General features: G+C 43.3%; 1 protein-coding gene across 1 annotated transcript in view; it reads left to right on the forward strand.

The window, feature by feature from the left end:
• Positions 1-20,178, forward strand: part of WDR27 (WD repeat domain 27) — a 522,635-nt gene that overhangs the window by 285,586 nt on the left and 216,871 nt on the right. Inside the window, exon 22 of the mRNA XM_082251222.1 lies at positions 9,257-9,359. Within this exon, the coding sequence (XP_082107348.1) occupies positions 9,257-9,359 (103 nt within the window). The remainder of the gene's footprint in view (positions 1-9,256; positions 9,360-20,178) is intronic.

Below are 20,178 nucleotides of genomic sequence, written 5' to 3' on the forward strand. Positions count from 1 at the left end.
CGCCGGAGCCTGGATGTTTGCTCTCCACAAGGACTACGGCTACAGCAATCGGATACAGTGGGGCAAGTAAGCTGGCTTAGCCTGACACCTTTACAAGTGCAAGTTACTATTACCATTGTTCTTTGATGTTTTTTATTGCCTCAATAAACTGGATTATCTTATAATTTTCCTGGAGTGGAGCTTCACTTGTGATATCCTCACCTACATCGTATTGTCACTACAACAATTTATTTGTGACTTTATGGAGTTAGCCTTAACCAGAAGCTCTCCCTTCTCTTTCTGTTGCTAAACTGAACAGACTCTTACCCTTAGGAGTCAACAAAAGGAGCTGCTGAGGTTCAAGCACGGGTATCCCCCCTATATATCGGATCATACCCGGGACCGTGTTTCTCCTTTCTTGTTACTGGCTGAAAGACCAGGTAATAAACAATGTTACAGAGGGGACTCAGAAAAACAAAGACAGCTGTCTTAATGCTAGTGACAGACTGTATCATACTGTATATATATTTATTTATTTATTTACATAGTTAGTGAGGTTGAAAAAAGACATCAGTCCATCCAGTTCAACCTATGATGTGTGTGTGTTTGCTTTTAACCGTACATTGTGTACCCCTGTATGTTGTGGTCTCCAAGGTGCCCATCTAATATTTTTTTTGAAACTATCAATGCTCCCAGCTGATACGACTGCTTGTGGAAGAGAATTCCACATCCTTACCGCTCTTACAGTGAAGAACCCCTTATGCATTTTAAGGTTAAACCGCCTTTCCTCTAGTTTTAGTGAATGACCACGTGTCTTATTGTATCTCCTCTCTCTGAATAGTTTGTTCCTTATGCTAGGGTCGCCAGTACAGTATTTGTACATTGATATCATATCCCCCCTCAATCGTCTCTTCTCCAGAGAGAATAAGTTCAGTGCTTGTAGTCTTTCCTCATAGCTGATGTCCTCCATTCCCCTAATTATTTTTGTTGCCCTTCTCTGGACTCTTTCCAATTCCAGCACATCCTTCCTGAGGCCCGGTGCCCAGAACTGGACAGCATACTCCAAATGTGGCCGGACCAGAGTCTTGTAGAGCGGGAGAATAATCTCTTTATTTCTGGAGTGAATCCCCTTTTTTATACATCCCAGTATTCTGTTGGCTTTGCTTGCAGCGGCTTGGCATTGCATGCCACTGCCAAGCCTGTTGTTTACCAGTACCCCCAGGTCCCTTTCCATCCTAGACTCACCCAGAGGTTCCCCCCCTAGTGAGTAGCTTGCTTTCTGGTTTCTGGCCCCCAAGTGCATTACTTTACATTTTTCAACATTAAACCTCATCTGCCATGCAGTTGCCCACCCCGTTATTTTGTTCAGGTCCGCTTGTAAGGTTTCCACATCCTGCATAGAAGATATTGGCATGCTTAGTTTAGTATCATCCGCAAATACTGAGATTGTACTAGATATCCCCTCCTCTAGATCATTTATGAATAAATTAAACAGGATTGGTCCCAGGACAGAACCCTGGGGGACCCCACTTTCCACACCCGCCCAATCCGAGTACTCCCCATTAATCACCACCCTCTGGACTCTCCCCTGGAGCCAGTTCTCTATCCAGGTACTCACCCTATGGTGCATACCTACCTTCCTTAGTTTGTACAGTAAGCGTTTGTGGGGAACGGTGTCAAAGGCCTTTGCAAAGTCCAGATACACCACAGTCACCGGCTTACCTTTATCTAGGTGGCAGCTCACTTCATCGTAGAAGGTTAATAGATTGGTTTGGCAAGAACGATTTTTCATGAATCCATGCTGATTACTACTAATAATACAGTTTTCATTACTAAAGTCTTGTATGTGGTCCCTTAACATCCCCTCCAAAATCTTGCAGAATACAGATGTTAGGCTGACCTGCCTATAGTTACCCGGGATACATCTCGGCCCCTTTTTAAATATTGGTACCACGTTGGCTTTTTTCCAATCAGCTGGCACCATACCCGTCTGTAAACTATCCTTAAAGATCAAGAATAATGGTCTGGCAATCACCTGGCTGAGCTCTTTCAGAACCCTCGGGTGCAAGCCATTCGGTCCCGGTGATTTATTTATGTTAAGTTTCTCTAGTTTAGTTTTAAGTCTATCTTCTGCTAGCCATGGCGGTATTTCCTGAGGTGTGTTGTTTAGTTCGGCCTTACAAGCTAGGTTTGTGTAGTCCCCCGATTCTTTTGTGAAGACTGAAGAGAAGAAATTATTTAACACTTCCGCCTTTTCTCTGTCCTCACTGGCCATATTTCCTTTGTCATCTTTTATGGGGCCAATGTGTTCTGGCCTCGCTTTCTTACTGTTTATATACTTAAAAAACTTCTTGGGGTTCTTTTTACTCTCCTCCGCTATATGTCTCTCGTGTTCTATTTTAGCCGCCCTGATTTCATCTTTACATTTCTTATTACACTCTTTGTAATGCTTAAATGCTGCCAATGACCCCTCAGTCTTGTATTTTTTGAAGGCCTTTTTTTTTAGCACTAATATACCTTTTTATGTTGGAGTTTAGCCACCCAGGGTTTAGCTTTGCTCTTTTAAATTTATTTCCCTTTGGAATGCACTGGCCAATCCCCTTGTTAAGTATGCTCTTGAAGCACTCCCATTTTTCCTCCGTGTTGTTTGTTCCCAGGGTTCTATCCCAATTGATATTTTCTAGCAGTGAGCGCAGTTTTGGGAAATTGTCTCTTTTGAAATTCAGCGTCTTAATATTATCCTTGTGCTTCCTATTACTTAAATTAATACTGAAACTTATTGACCTATGGTCACTGTTTCCTAAGTTCTCCTGTATTTCTATATCTGTGAGCAGGTCTGCATTGTTAGTAATCAGTAGGTCAAGTACCGCATTGTTTCTTGTCGGTGCATTCACCATCTGACCCATGAAATTGTCCTGCAGAACATTTAGGAACTGCCGAGCCTTGGCTGAGTGTGCGGTTCCTTCTGCCCAGTCTATATCAGGATAATTAAAGTCCCCCATTATAATGACATTTCCCATCCTTGCTGCCAATCCTATCTGTAAAATGAGGTCCACCTCCCCCTCCTCCCTCTGGTGGGGGGGCCTATAGCATACGCCCAATATTACCTTCCCCACGTGCCTTCCCTTTGAAGCTCTACCCATAGCGATTCTGCCTCGTCCTTAGCTCCATTATTAATATCATCCCTCATATTTACCTGTATACTGTTCTTAATATACAGACATACCCCTCCCCCTTTTTTACCTTCTCTATCTCTGCGATAAAGGGAATACCCCTGAATGGTCGCCATCCAGTCATGAGAGCTGTCAAACCAAGTCTCAGTTATCCCCACAAAATCTAAGTCCTCCTCAAACATCAGCAGCTCCAGCTCTCCCATCTTGTTGGCCAGGCTTCTGGCATTGGTATACAAACCTCGTAATTTTGACCGGTTACAAATATCCTCATTTGATGTTTTTAGGCTGCTCTTGTGATTTTTCCCCATACCCACCCTGGGTATAGGAGCTCCAAACACCCTACCCTACATTTATTTTGGCTATAGTTACACTTATAGTTATCTGGTCTTAGTATTGCATTTGTTCCATAAAGGGATTAAGATGACAAGGAAGCCCATATATTTTCTGAGGTTTTGTAAAATATTATTGGCAAAGAGGGCTACTTTTACATTCATAAATATGTGCCTTGTTATATCAGGGAAACATTAGTTTTACTAACCAGTGGTTTGGTGTCTAAGGAAAAAGAAGATTAAATGTCTGGCTTATAATAGTAATTAAAGTAGTTAGTATCTTTTTACATAATAACTACTGAAAGAATGTTCTCATTTGTTGTACTGTTACAAAATAAACATTCTGTAGTAGTGATACTTTTACTTTAGGTCTTACTTGTCATCACTTCCTAGATGAATAGGAATTGAGTTGCTTCTACTGACCACTAATAGTTTTCATCTGAACTTATGTAAGCAGACAATGTAAGATTTAAAGTACGATGAATGCTGTTCATCATTTGCCAGTTTTTATTTTTGGAAGGTCTTTTTTCAAAGACTAAATTTCCTAACCCAAATTGGTATTCAAGAAAAATGGGGGAGTTGCAATACTTTATTCTTAGAATATGAAAGTACATATAAGGATATTTTCATAAGTTTTATATCATGGTCTTTTTAATGGTTGCTTATGCAATAACCTGGCTGAGTCATGTATGACTTGCAGACCACATTATGCATGATATGTTTTGATGTGTCTAGATTGTTTCTGATTTATTGTTTCATGGTCAGTTGTGCTGTAACACTTAGTACATTCCTTCCCTAAATGTCATATTTCCGGACATTAATAAATTGTTCACGAGTAAGTTAGCTCTTGACCAGAGAGATATATTATTAGGATGCATTTGAAAATGTTTATTGTTATCTGTTTTTTCTATTCAAGTTCAAGGAAGTGTGGCAAAAGCACTGGGTTTGGTAAGGGACACTGGGAAAGCCGTTCTGGCAGAGAAAAGGTGGCTGATAGGTAGTCCAATGGATGTATCTTATGAAGGACGGTGAGGTCAGCCAAGAGAAAAAAGATGCAGCACTCTATCAGGGCTCCTGTTTGAGCCATTGCTCCTGAGAAAATGTTTAACCACTTCAGCTCCAAAAGATATACCCCTCTTCTTGACCAGGCCAGTTTTTGCGATACGGCACTGCGTTACTTTAACTGACAATTGCGTGGTCATGCAACATTGTACCCAAATTAAATTTATGTCCTTTTTCCCACAAATAGAGCTTTCTTTTGGTGGTATTTGATCACCTCTGCATTTTTTATTTTTTGCGCTATAAACAAAAACATGCAGACAAATTTGGAAAAAAAACCTCAATATGTTTTACTTTCTAATATTAACCACTTTAAGACTGAAAGGATTTGCTCCCTTCCTGACCAGGCCCTATTTTGCGATTCGGCACTGCGTTACTTTAACGGACAAATGCGCGATCGTAGCTTTCTTTTGGTGGTATTTGATCACCTGTGCAATTTTTATTTTTTGTGCTATAAACAAAAAAAAAGCGACAATTTTGAAAAAAAAAAACAATATTTTTCATATTCTGCTATATGACATTCTCCAAAAAAAAATTTTTTAGTTAAGCTGTCCATACAGTAGTAGCATTTTGTTCCAAATGTTTAATTTTAAGTTTGTTGTTGTTTAAATGTTTAAAATGTAACATTTGTTTGGATGAGTGTGGCGAATCCAGCTTACTTTATTAAATCAGGACAATTTCACTTGATACATTACTAAAGCAGTCCACATCTGTAAACTGAATTATTTGCTAGGAATTAGCACACTGGATTTTTTAATTTGTTAACCACTTAAGCCCCGGAGAATTTGACTGCTCAAAGACCAGGGCCTATTTTGCGATTCGGCACTGCATGAATTTAACGGACAATTGCACTGTCGTGCGAAGCTGTATCCAAATGAAATTGACGTCCTTTTTTTCCCACAAACAGAGCTTTCTTTTGGTGGTATTTGATCACCTGTGCGATTTTTACTTTTTGCGCTATAAACAAAAAAAGAGCAACAATTTTGAAAAGATAACAATATTTTTCACATTTTTTATATGAAATTTCCAAAAAAAATGTAAAAATCAAAATGTTTTAACATTTTAGGCCAATTTGTTTTCTGCTACATATATTTGGTGCAAAAAATCACAATAAGCGTATTTTGATTGGTTTGCGCAAAAGTTATTACGTTTACTAACTACGGAAAAGATTTATGTCATTTTTATTGTTTTTTATTTTAACTAGTAATGGCGGCGATCGGCGATTTTTTTTTTGCGGGACTGCGACATTGCGGCGGACAGATCGGACCCTTGACTGACATTTTTGACACTTTTGGGGGTACCAGTGACATTACTACAGTAATCAGTGCTATAAATATGCACTGTTACTGTAAAAATTACACTGGCAGGGAAGGGGTTAACTTTATTGGTGATCAGCGGGTTAAATGTATCCCTAGGGGCGTGATTCTAACTGTGGGGGGCGTGGCTTGTGATGTAACCACAGAGACATACGATAATACATAGCAGGATCGTATGATCTCTGCAGTTACACCAAGGAGAATGACAGACGGCTTTGTTTACATTAACCGCCTGCCTTTCTCCTTCTCCAGCAGGAGATCGCTAGTGGCCGGCGGACATTGGAGCTGCCGGTCACTCGCGCGGGGATGTTAGTGACCGAGCAGGGGCAGGAGCGCGCCTCCGGCGGCACGCGCTCACCCCCTAGATGCTCGTGGGCGAGCGACGTAGTACTACGTTGTTTTGCCCAGTAGGGGCTGACTGCCGCAGTAAATAGTCGTGCGGCGGGCGGCAAGTGGTTAATGCAAAAATTTAATTTCAATACATAGTACATATTTGGACAGGTAAAGTAAAAGTTCACCCTAAAACTAAAATCTGTAAATGTACAGGCGTCCACAATCTAAGACTAACCTATTTAGCCCTGTAAAGAAGAAATCGCTATACATATCTTTTCTGAAGCCGATCTGATCCTGCCTCCAATGGCGGAAGTTGTGTGCAGGACAAAGCCGATAACGGCTGGCAAATATGTGGGAAGTTATGTCACCCACAGATTTACTATGGGGATTCTGTTGTGGGCTGCCTCCTTTGCACCCACCTACACAGCGAAGTCACTGCTGACAGCTCAGCATGGGACCGGACCGGCTTCAGAAAAGGTATGTATAGCGATTTCTTCTTTACAGGGCTAGATACGTTAGTCTTAGATTGTGGATGAAAGTAGATTTACAGATTTTAGTTGTAGGGTGAACTTCTACTTTAAAGGGCAACTCCACTTTTGTGGGGGGAAAAAATAGCAAATAAAGAGAAAACAATATAGTGCATACAATTGCGACACAAATCATATTGTTATTGAATGTTATTAAAAATTACCCTTCCTTTTCAATCTGCAGCTGCTGTAATTTTTCTGAAAATGCAATGCAATATGGCTACCGGGAGCTGTTCTGTACACAGAATGTGTACTGACCACCCCCCAGAAACCTAATTTCCTGCTTGTGTGATTGGCTCACCAATTTTCCCAGAACTCTGCCTAAGATACAAGCCAGATTTCTGGCATCCACTGCAACAAAAGTGAGTTTTTGTTTTTTTACTTACATTGATTGGCATTTGTAATGTATTTATTGGGATACAGGTTTTTATAATTATTTATGCATTGCATAAATTGCAAGTCAGATTATCTGGCATCCGATGTAACAAAAATGTCATTTTTGGTGAGATACTTCCAATAGGAACACGTCTAAAGTGATGCAGGCCCAGCAGCTTACCTCATTAGAGCCCTGCAGCTGCCAGAGCTGATAGATAATTATGAAACCACTACCATTTGATCCACTCAGCATAGAGGCACAGAGAAACAAACAGGGATTCCTTCAGAATAACAAAAGGTAGGAATCTGCAAAAAAGTTTGTTAGAATCCCTGCAATGTACAGAGATCACCCAGAAGGGGGATTATTTTTTCTCAACAAAATGGAGTTACGCTTTAAGTATTTGTAAAGCCATATTGGCTGCCTAAAGCCAAACTAGATAGGTGTAAAAATATATGATATATTAATCCACAAGGCAGAGAGGATAGGAAACTAAAACAGAATTGGGCTTTAGGCTCACATTAACATTTTGCTAATTTTTCACTAAATCTGTAAGATTTTATCTACTTCAATAACTACAATTTTATCTACTTCAATAACTTAACAAACTGGTACTGATATGTGTTAAAACACACTTTTCTCGCATGCTGTTCATGCAATTTAGAAATGTATATGTGGTTGTTTTTACAAACTAATTATTGCAATCTTAGCAATCATAAAGTATTGCAGCTGCGGTAGTCGGTATGTTAAAATAAACAGTTCCATCTTTTTCAGCATCTGCTGATTCCATTATATACTGCATAATGATCTGTAAGACTAAACTAGTAATTTGCAAAGTATGGATCACATCTTTCAAAAAGCATGGACACCAGGATTTTTTTTAAAACCCTTCAACATTACAGAATGAAGCCACGTCCATAAAATAAAATATCCACAAAAATAACATTGTGGGATGATTAAACATATTATATAGACTGCCAAGATACATTACTATTAGTAAAATGTAAGCTTAGAGTCTAACAAGTGTCACCGTTTATTATAAAGTATGACATTATATCATTTTGACAGTGTTTTTTTAAGATTCATATGATCAAACTAAAGCAATGCAATTAAGCCCAGGAGACCAGAAATTACATAATAAACAATTCGGTAGAATTTACACCTCTCCATTTGTAGGGCATGCATTTTGCCTTATGGTTTGATGTTAACATATCAGTGGAAATGCATTTGCGTTAAAATGCATGGCTGTGAATCTAGTCTAAAGATACCAATGCCTTCTGTAATATACAGTATAGGAAAATACAAACGTCCACTTTAAAAATGTTTTGATGAAAGATTCACACGACTTTTTATTTTGTTTGTTTTTTTAAATTTATTTAAATAATCATATAGATTTGTACCATTCTTTTGTAAGTTTAGCTCTAGCAAAGGCATAAATGTTTTGTATAGGGGACAAAATTATGACATTTTAATTTTTTTTTTAATCTTGCTTACCTTTAAATATTTAAAATTTCATCAGTTACCTTTATTACCTATATTTGAATTATGTGATTCTATCTGGTTTTAAGTCCCGTTCACACTGGGGCGACGCTACTTCCCGGGGCGACCTCACAGGTCGCTGCGCGCTGCTCGCACCGCAACCTCGGAGCGGCCGGCACGGACTTCATAACATTGAAGTCTATGCAGGTCGCTCCGGGTCGCCCCAAAGAAGCTCCGGACCCTTTTTCTAAGTCGGAGCGACTTGAGTCGCTCCTATTAGAAAGGGTCCACAGCTTCTCTATGCCAGGCGACCTGTCAGACGACCAGGTCGCCTGACAGGTCGCCCCAGTGTGAACTGGGGCTCACTGATAAATATAATATTATTAATTGGTTGAAATATAAAACAAATGGAAGTTGCCTTCTAAATTGCTAAATCCAATCCCTTTCTTCTTTTTCTCTACTCTGTTCATAGTTGCAGTGTGCAATGTATTTTTGCTCAAATCAAAATAATTATTTATATTAAAAGTGGAAAAAGCTATGCGCTTGACCCTATACCAGATGCAATAGATACATTTGAGTGGTAGATATAGGGTATAGATAGGGAACAAGGATTAGCAGCAAATTCTGTGTAGTGTCACCACATATGATTGATTTTTTCATTTATTTTTTATATTGCTTTTCTTATCAGGTGTGTTCGTCGTTTTGAAGGTCATGTAAACCGATACCTTCCCTGTGGTATAGCCATCAGTCCTTGTGGGAGATTTATTGCATGTGGATCTGAAGACAGATGTGTAAGTAAGACATTTCTAAGCTTTCTTTTGACCATTTATGGGTTTTTATTCATAAATGTTTTATATCAATAACATTTTTATTGACTAATGTGCTACAAGTGAGGATGGATGTTGCACTGCTAGATTTTGTAAAACATGAAATTATATAGCAATGGTCTCCAGTCTGTAGTTCAGAAAGACCTTTGTGGCTATTAATTCAATACATGACAGAATGCAGCTTTTCCCAAGTACATTTCTGATTTGTTCATTAGGATGATGAATTGTTCTTTCCAATTGTAATTGTGTTTTTTTGTGGTGGGTGTACAGTGGATAGAGGGGTGTTGCAGCTTGATGATACAATTACTTTTGGACGTGGAGCATTATACTCTCTTTGGATATACAATATACCTTCCTTTGCTTGAGATGAATAGACTCTATATACTGGAGTTCACATTGACTCCCTTCGGTGTTTGCTATTGAAGGACATACTACGATTAATAGATCTGGATTAAAATATCTTTTCATTGATATTTTGGGTACAACTATGCTTTTCTTTTTAATTTTATTATCATGCATTTGCTTTTCTATGTTGGTATTTTAAATAGACCTCTCTATCTAACTGCGTCTGCATCCTTTGTGAACATGTTTCAATTTAATAAGTTTAAATTTATATTACATTATTGTAAAACTCATAAAGATCCTGTGTTTACGTGCAAGCTATTTTGAACAGTATATGAATTTTTACTTTTTATCCCATACTGATTTTTGTTATCATATTAACGTGAACAGTAATTATGTTTTAAACCCCTTTTTGAAATATTAAGTGGATAAAACCAAAATCCAAGAACAAAAATGTTAAATATTTAAATTTACTGGTCCTTAGATGTGTTGTCTGCTTTAGGGGTATATATTTTCACCAAGTATTCATTGCAGGTGTAACTTTCTGGTGCATCTTTTAAAATACTGTAAATAATTCATCAGCTGTAAATGTTTAATAAAGGTCACATTTACTGATTTATAAATTTGCCCCTAAAAGATTTATTTTTTAAGGATTTTACCCCTGTATTTTCACCCAGTGATCCTGCCAGTAACACAATTCCTGTACTAGGGTGACAACACACACTCACTGTTACCCTATAACAGGACTACAGCAGTACTTTTTTATTTCATAACATATGGGTTGTGCTCGTAACATACTTTTTTTTATAACATTGCTTGAAATAAGACTTTAGAGTGTACAGGATACAGGACAGTACTGGATTTCTGGCAAGATCAACAGATATTGAACAGATTTAACAAACTACTTTCAATTGTATATTTAAAGTGATTGTAAAGTCTCGTTTTTTTTTTTCTCTCAATAAAAATAACAAACATATTATACTTACCTGCTCTGTGTAGTTGGTTTTTCCTCTTCTCTGGTCCCTCTTCTTTGCTCCTAGCCCCTCCCTCACTTTGAGTACCCCCACAGCAAGCAGCCTGCTATAGGGGCACCTGAGATGAGTCGCAGCTCCGTGTATCCATTCAGACTTGGAGCTGCGGTTCAGCCCCACCCCTCTCACTTCTCATTGGCTAACTGACTTTGATTGACAGCAGTGGGAGCCAATGGCTGTGTCTTAGCCAATGAGGCAGTCGTGGACATCGCTGGATCGAGAGGGAGCTCATGTAAGTATTATGATGGGGGGGGGGGCTGATGCACACAGAAGGTTTTTTTTCTATCTTAATGCATAGAATAAGTTTAAAAACCTTCTGACTTTATAACCTGTTTAACAAACAGGTAGCAAATAAGAGAAGGAAACTGTTGGAGTTTATATATACTTTAAAGTAAATAATATAATAACTTGTTTCTCTGTAAAATTTGTAAATATATTTGTACATAGGGCAACTCTGTGCACACTATATATATATATATAGAGAGTGAATTGCCACACCAAGGACACAGATAAACAGAAACCTGACAGAAGTCTACTTTCTCTTACGTCCTCTGACAGTCGCCGCCCATCCATTTAGCCTTCACTATTGGGTAATGGCGCCCTCTGCAGGAGTAAGCTAGGCAGTTAGAAATGTTAATAAAAAACTTTTCTTTACTTAGATACACCTCTAGGGGGCCGACCACAGCCATTATCCTGATCCAGTTACCACTGGTCCTCAGTTTCATGCTGCCTAGCGTCAGGAGTAGGCTAGCTCTTCCTGGCCGGGACCTAGCGTCTCGGTTTTCTTTATGTTTTTTTCCCAAAATATGTGTTTTTCTTCTGAAAATAGGTTTTTATTTCTCTCACAATCACTAGTTAGTCAGGGACTTTTTCCTGGAGAACTACAAGTGACTGCAGAGCTGGGCCTCGCACTAGATAATATAGATCCTTATGGAGTCCCAGACTGCCAGCGAGGGTCGCAGGTTACTGGTGCGCCCAGGCCTCACAACGACAGTGCCCCTTGGAATGGGGATGAGCCTGTGGAGCTGAGTCTCAACTCCGGAACGCCCGCGTGTTGCTAGCATCCCTCCTTGGCTGACGGCACCCCCACTTAGGGTGGGGGGTCTCCCGTATCAGAGCAGTGCCCGCTTTTCCTGGACTGGTGAGTACTGATACCCCCTTGTCCCTGAGACTAGGACACTTAGGGGGGTTTGTGGGCCCACTCTTAGGGCATGGCAGGGCTGGTGGTCTCTTTGGTATCCCCCTTCTGGCCAACTTGGTGTATTATCCCTTCCTCCCTGGCCCTGCTGAGGGCACTGTGCGGGGTACTTGCTGTACCTGGGGGGTGTGGGGGGGGCTCCATAGCTGTGAGGGGTTCTCCCTGGGGTCCCCTGCGGTGGCCAGACCGCATGTATGTGCTTAATTTGGCGCAGTTTAGTGCGGCCGCCATTTTGGATGAGGGCAGGTGGCTGAGCTCTGTGTGTGGGCAGCAGCCATTTTAGGACCTTGTCCTGGCGCCAATCGGGCACCATCTTGGCTAAGGGCACATGCCTATTAATGGCAGCGACCATCTTGCCGGTGACTTTTTACATTGAGTTTCTATAGGCACCTTTTTTTTGTGGCTCATCGGCAAGGCCTCTAGGGGCGTGGGATCACTTCCTCCTTCCCTTCCATTTTCTCACTGAGCAGCGTGTGACAGTTACTGACAATGTGGGGGGATTTTTACTAATGCCAAGGGCATTTTTCTGCCAAAACAGTTGTTTCTTGTGGATTTTGCATTATCTGAAGGGGCTCTTTCAAATAGTGCCGGCTCCAGTGGGCGTTGGCAGGAACCGCCGATTTAAAGGGCCAGCGTCCCATTTATTTTATATTGACAATATGGACTCCCAGGCTAACAATTTCCACCAGACCTGGTGGGGGCTTCAGGTACTCCTGAAACCTCTTCCATTGCCTCATTATCTGCTGCTCTTGCGCTTTTGGCATCCAAAAATGGGTCTGCTGCTGTCGCAACACTCTTCCAAAACAATGGCATATGCCCTCCCAGTCCTCTGACTCTGAACCTGAATTGGCTGCCACAGACGATGTCCTCCCCGTCCTCCGCTTCTGAGGTGGAGGAGGAGGAATCTTCCTCCTTGGTGGTGTGGGAACGCGCTGTGATGGATGCCCTCATTATCGCCATTAAGGAGACTCTAAACCTTGATGATGAGCCATCTCAGTCAAGTAAGCGGGCTGCTTTCGGGTTCCGAAGGGCCCAGAAGTCAGGTCAGGTTTTTCCCTGCCCTGAGGAGTTTCACGAAATTGTGAATGACCAGTGGCATCGCATTAAACATATGCTGGTGGTGCCTAAGCATTTTTCCCACCGCTATCCCTTTTTGGGGGCCGTGGACAAACGTTGGACGGTGTCCCCTACGGTGGACCACACTGTCTCAAGGCTGAATAAATCTGCCTTGATGCCGGTGGAGAACTCCCCGGGTTTCAAGGATCCAGCTGATGGAGGCGCTTTCCCGCCACATTTTTGGCACATTTGGTGGCGGGCTCCCTGCTAAAACCTGTGTTTGCCTCGGTGATGGCCTCTCAGGCTCTCACTGCATGGTCCAAGGTGCTTCGGAGCACCCTGGTGGCGGAGTTGGCCTCTCCAACTGCCCTCGACATGGTGGATCAGATTACCCAGACTGGGATGTACCTGTGTGACGTGGCCGTGGACGAGGCTCCGTTAGTCGCTCGGTTGTCTGAGGTCGGGGTCGCGATCCGCCGCATTGTTTGGCTAAAAAACTGGTCGGCTGACCACGCTTCCAAAAAGACGGTGTCTGTTCCTTATGTGGGGAGTCGTCTTTTTGGGGACACTCTGGATGAGTTGATTAGGGGCTTACAGGGGGGGAGAGAGTACTCTGTTGCCCCAGATCACAAAGGTAAGTCCTCCTGCACTAGGCGGGGGCCTTCCTTCAAAGCTCAGCGTGGGTCCTTTCGTGCCTTCCGGGTGCAGGACAAGGGCAAATTATTCAAGCCTTCCGGTGGTCACAAGAAGCTGTGGTCAGGTAAGCCAAAGGCCGGTCAGTCTGGTTTGGTGACCCAGTCCACCTCTACCTGAAGGGACGCCCTCACCCATCTTAGGGGTGGGGGGACATCTGCATTGCTTTCAGGAACCCTGATTGTCCAGCATTCGGGACAGGTGGGTTCACGAGCTGATTCATTCAGGGTACAAGATCAAGTTTCGATCTTGCCCCGCATACAGGTTATTTGCGTCAAATCTCCAGCTGACTCCCGATCGTCTCAGAGATCTCATGGGGCGGTGCAAGATCTGCTCGCCCAAGGAGTCATTGTGCCAGTGCCTTCTCGGGACAGGTTTCCCGGTTTTTATTCTAACCTGTTCACGGTGCCCAGAAGGGAGGGCAAGGTTTGTCCGATTCTGGACTTGAAGTCTCTGAACCGCTTTTGCGGGTGCAGAAGTTCCGGATGGAATCTATCAGGTCGGTAGTGGCGTCGTTGAGTCCAGAGGACTTCCTGGCCTCCATCGACTTGAAAGATGCGTATTTGCACATCCCTGTCTATGAGGGTGATCAGAGATATCTCCGCTTCGGGGTGGCAGGGGAGCATTACCAGTTTGTGGCATTACCCTTCGGTCTCGCTTCGGCTCCCAGGGTTTTCACCAAGGTTTTGGCTCTAGTGCTGGCTTTACTGCGTTTAAAGGGGATTGCGGTCCTCTGTTATCTGGACGACCTTCTGTTAAGGTCGAGCTCGTGTGCAACTTTGACGAGCGATCTGGCCGTGACAGTTCAGACACTCCAGGAGTTCGGGTGGACCATCAATTTTCAGAAGTCAGCACTGACTCCTTCAGTTCCTGGGGATGGTCCTGGACTCAGGAGCAAGTTTTCCTTCCGAAGGACAAACTCCGGACTCTGCGGGACGATATCAGGTCCCTCAGGGACAACGATCTCTCCTCCTTGCGGACCTGTATGCGGTCTTTGGGTCTGATTGTTTCGGCTTTCGAAGCCATCCCATTTGCTCAATTTCACACAAGGACTCTGCAAGTGGAGATCCTGGCCAGGTGGGACAGAACGCCTCAGTCTTTGGACAGGAGGTTTTCTATGAGCCACCAAGTACGGCCAGGTCTTTTGTGGTGGCTCCGGTCGACGACCCTGTCACAGGGCCAGTCCTTCCGGCCTCTGCTGTGGACAGTGCTCACCTGTCGGGCTGGGGAGGAGTTCAGGGCACGCTTTGTGCTCAGGGGACGTGGCCGGCAGAGGAGGCCTCCTTGCCGATAAACATCTTGGAGCTCTGAGCAGTCAAGGTTTGTCTGTTCCATTGGTCATCTCGACTTCAGGGGTATCTGGTTCGGGTACAGACAGACAACGCCACGGGGGTGGCCTATATCAGCAAGAGTGCCCGGACGGCCAAGGAAGTGGCCAAGATCCTGTCTTGGGCTGAATCGCACGTTCCTGCGATTTCGGCGGTTCACATTCCGGGTGTGGAGAACTGGCAGGCGGACTATCTAAGTCGCCAGACCTTGGACCAGGGAGAATGGTCCCTGCATCCGGAGGTGTTTCGCCTCCTGTGTGTCCGGTGGAGGACTCTGGACATGGATCTGTTCGCATCCCATCTCAACAAAAAGGTGGGGAGGTTCGTGGCCAGAATCCGCGATCCTCTGGCGGACGCCACGGATGCTGTAGTGATGCCTTGGCACCTATATCGGCTGATGTATGCCTTCCCTTCGATATAACTGTTGTCCAGGTTCCTCTGCGGGTTGGCGTCGGAACCAATACAGGTCATTCTGGTGGCCCCAGACTGGCCGCGTCGGTCCTGGTACACAGACATCGTGCAGATGGTCATTGAGCCTCCCTGGCGACTTCCGCTGAGAGATGATCTTCTGTCTCAAGGGCCGATCTTCCATCCTGCTTTAAAGTCTCTGGCTTTAACGGCGTGGCTGTTAAAAGCCAGGTCTTGAGAGATAGGGGTCTTCCGAATGCGGTCATCCCTACCTTATTGAAGGCTCGTAAAGCTACTTCTAGAAAGATTTATCATCGCACCTGGAAAGCCTATATTGCCTGGTGCGAGTCGCATGGTTTCCATCCTTGCTCCTTCTCGATGGCGAAGGTTTTGGCATTCCTGCAGGAAGGGGTGGATCAGCGTTTGGCGCTGACCACGATATAGGGTCAGTTGTCGGCCTTGGCCGTCCTTTTCCAGCATCCCTTGGCGACTAATTCTTTAATTTGCACTTTCATCCAAGGGGTGCGGGATCTGGCTCCTCCGAGGAAGGCTCCCTTGCCTCTCTGGGACCTGGTGATTCATAGGGATGAAGTGGTTCTGCGACCCAATAAGTCTTTTATACCCAACGGGGATATCATATTGCCTTCACTTTGTGCAAGGCCCAAACGTTCCAAGGAAGTGGCCTTGCATTCCTTGGATATGGTCCAGGCGATCAGGGTTTACATGTCTGCCATGGAGTCTGTTAGGATTCACTGTTTGTTCTTACTGAGGGACCTCGGAAGGGCTCGGCTGCATCCGCAGCAACCATTTCTAAGGGATCAGACAGACGTTTGTTCGGGTCTTTTCAATCCAGGGTCAGGTTCCTCTTTTCCCTGTAAAGGCCCCTTTTTACTAGAGCAGTCAGTGCCTCTTGGGCTTTTTGCCATCAGGCTTCTGTGGCTCAGGAGTGCACAGCAGCATCCTGGTCGTCTGTGAACACTTTCATGAACTTCTACAGAATTGATGTACTGGCATCCTTTTAAGTTGGTTACGTCTTCCCACCCCTCACACCTGCACCGCTTTGGGACATCCCAATAGTGAAGCCTAAATGGATGGGCGGCGACTGTCAGAGGACGTAAGAGAAAATAGAATTTTTGTAAGAACTTACCGTAAGATTCTTTTCTCTGAGTCCTCTGACAGTCTCCGCCCCCGCCCCTCTGATTTTTTGGATCTGGGGGTTATTGCCTTCCGATACTGCTTGCTACAATCTGAGGACCAATGGTAACTGGATCAGGATAATGGCTGGGGTCAGCCCCCTAGAGGTGTGTCTAAGTATAGAAAAGTTTTTTATTAACATTTCTAACTGCCTAGCTTACTCCTGCAGAGGGCGCCATTACCCAATAGTGAAGGCTAAATGGATGGGCGGCGACTATCCAAAACTAAAAAGAATACATATAGCTTTAGGTATTTTCTAAATATGCAGTATCTCACAAAAGTGAGTACACCCCTCACATTTTTGTAAATATTTTATTAGTCTATATTAGTCTATATAGTCATTCTTCTTCTTTTCATTCACTGTCCAGTCACAGGTTGGGGACAGGGACAAGACCAATTAGTATTAATAATTTCAGAAGAGAAAAAGCAGGTCTTCTGCCCTGTCAGAAAAGGCTAGACTTTGTAATAGGGGTGGGTACATCTCAGAACTTGATGAACAGAAACACAAATAAAACAACTCACTTATGCATATTTCATGGCCCAATTAGCCATTTCCCCTCCCCGGTGTCATGTGACTCGTTTGTGTTACAAGGTCTCAGGTGTGAATGGGTAGCAGGTGTGTTAAATTTGGTATTATCGCTCTCACTTTCTCATACTAGTCACTGGAGGTTCAACATGGCACCTCATGGAAAAGAACTCTCTGAGGATCTGAAAAAAAGAATTATTGCTCTACATACAGTAAAGATGGCCTAGGCCATAAGAAGATTGCCAAGACCATACAGAGGTTTAACAGGACAGATTCCACTCAGAACAGGCCTTGCCATGGTCGACCAAAGAAGTTGAGTGCACTTGCTCAGCGTCATATCCAGAGATTGTCTTTGGGAAATAGACACATGAGTGCTGCCAGCATTGCTGCAGAGGTTGAAGGGGTGGGGGGTCAGCCTGTCAGTGCTCAGACCATACACCACACACTGCATCAAATCGGTCTGCGTTGCTGTAGTCCCAGAAGGAAGCCTCTTCTAAAGGTGATGTACTAGAAAGCCCGCAAACAGTTTGCTAAAGACAAACAGACTAAGGACATGGATTACTGAAACCATGTCCTGTGGTCTGATGAGACCAAGATAAACTTATTTGGTTCAGATTGTGTCAAGTGTGTGGTGGCAACCAGGTGAGGAGTACAAAGACAAGTGTGTCTTGCCTACAGTCAAGCATGGTGGTGGGAGTGTCATGGTCTGGGGCTGCATGAGTGCTGCCGGCACTGGGGAGCTACAGTTCATTGAGGGAACCATGAATGCCAACACGTACTGTGACATACTGAAGCAGAGCATGATCCCCTCTCTTTGGAGAATTCTAACATAACAACCCCAAACACACCTCCAAGATGACGACTGCCTTGCTAAAGAAGCTGAGGGTAAAGGTGATGGACTGGCCAAGCATATCTCCAGACCTAAAATCTATCGAGCATCTGTGGGGCATCCTCAAATGGAAGGTGGATGAGCGCAAGGTCCCTAACATCCACAAGCTCCGTGATGTCATCATGGAGAAGTGGAAGAGGACTCCAGTGGCAACCTGTGAAACTCTGGTGAACTCCATGCCCAAAAGGGTTAAGGCAGTGCTGGAAAATAATGGTGACCACACAAAATATTGACATTTTGGGCCCAATTTGGACATTTAGGGGTATACTCACTTTTTTTGCCAGCGGTTTAGACATTAATGGCTGTGTGTTGAGTTTTTTTGAGGGGACAGCAAATTTACACTGTTATACAAGCTGTACATTCACTACTTTACACTGTAGCAAGTGTCATTTCTTCAGTGTTGTTACATGAAAAGACATAATAAAATATTTACAAAAATGTGATGTGTGTACTCACTTTTGTGAGATACTCTAGGTTTCAAGAGGCATCTGCATGCACATTTACTTGTACAGGTTCACTTTAGGACCCTTTTCACAAGGGTATGAAAGCTGATCTTCTGGCAAATAGCTAATTACACAGATGAAATATGCATAAGTAGTTGTTTTATTTGTGTTTCTGTTCATCAAGTTCTGAGATTTACACAGCCCCATTACAAAGACTAGTCTTTTCTGACAGGGCAGGAGACCTGCTTTTTCTCTTCTGAAATTGTTAATACTAATTGGTCTTGTCCCTGTTTCCAACCTGTGAATGGACAGTGAATGAAAAGAAGAAGACTGATGAGCTCATCTCTCTGTCAATTCTCTTTTTTTATGAGTATGCTTTTGTTTGCACATGAGCACTGCATCACAACTAACTGGCTCCTGGCAATTCTTCCCCCTATCTGTTTGAGCTGTGTTGTACAGGTGACTGCAAGATGCCAATACCATGTCAAATTCAGGTCCCTACACTAAAATGTGTATAACTGAATGCAGAGCTGAATTAATGTGGGTCTTTTAAATCTGCCTCGAGTTTGCCTTAAAAACAAATAATTTACCAGGCATCCACAACTCCCGGGCAAGTAAAAATGGTTACAATACTCCCCAAAGCTCAAGCATTTGGCAAAACATCCAATTTGTGCTACATTACACTGAATTTAATATGGCCTGTAGCATCTGGCCAGATTTGACACAGCAGGCACCAGTGTTTTTGAACTAGTGCCAGTTGAACTACCCAGAAGAACAAATTAAAAAGAACACAGCTGAACAAAGCCTAGGAGTCATATTTGGGAGCGTCCCTCTAAACATATTCTGTGCATGTCCTTACTCTGTTTCTTATTTGTGTTTAAGATTACAGTGAAATGGCTGAAAGCTGAACACATCAATTACCACCTGGAGATCCCTGACATTTAGCAGTGATCACCTGTAAAAGCAGTACTTAGACACTATTTTGTCTTAAAAAGACACTGTCACTGAGGGCAAATTGTCAGTGCAAATAGTCCCCTTTTCCCCAACCCTCTTGTACTCTCCACCATCATCTATTTCAGTGCCAGCTGCAGCATAGATAGGATCAGTAAGGTAGTGCAAGGCTGGCCATACACGGTTTTAATCTCAGCCGGTTCAGCAGGAAGCGGGTGAGATTCGAGCCGTTAATGGGCAGGCTGAATGTACCAAGTTGATCGATCTACTTGGGTACGACCAGCCTGCCGGATTCTCTTGAGATTATCGATTGCGGCTGCTTTAGCCGCTAGCAATAATCATTGTCTTCTCCCGGAGGGGATGGCAACCCCCTGCCCGTGCAGCCCCCCCTTCCAGGGGAAGACAGTTGCTGATTCCCCCCGTCAACACTATCTGTGTTGACGGGGGAATCATGCGAATGTCTTTCCTACAACCCGTGGTTGCAGAAAATAAATTTGCACCATGTATGATCGCAACGTGAGTATAAAGGAGCGGAGTCGGAAAGAGGTCTTTGCAAAGACAAGGTCACTGCAAACTAAATTTAAAATATAACTAAAGCCAAAACATTTATTTTTTTATCTTGGTTATAGTAAGGGCAAGTTATAACCCTTTTAAGTTTTTTTCTATTTTGCTATCTGTGTTCCATAGGGGAGATTTCCCTTTACATCCCAACCAATAGCCAAAA

This window comes from Pelophylax lessonae, assembly GCF_965119305.1.
Source record: "Pelophylax lessonae genome assembly, chromosome: 3".
NCBI lineage: Eukaryota > Metazoa > Chordata > Amphibia > Anura > Ranidae > Pelophylax > Pelophylax lessonae.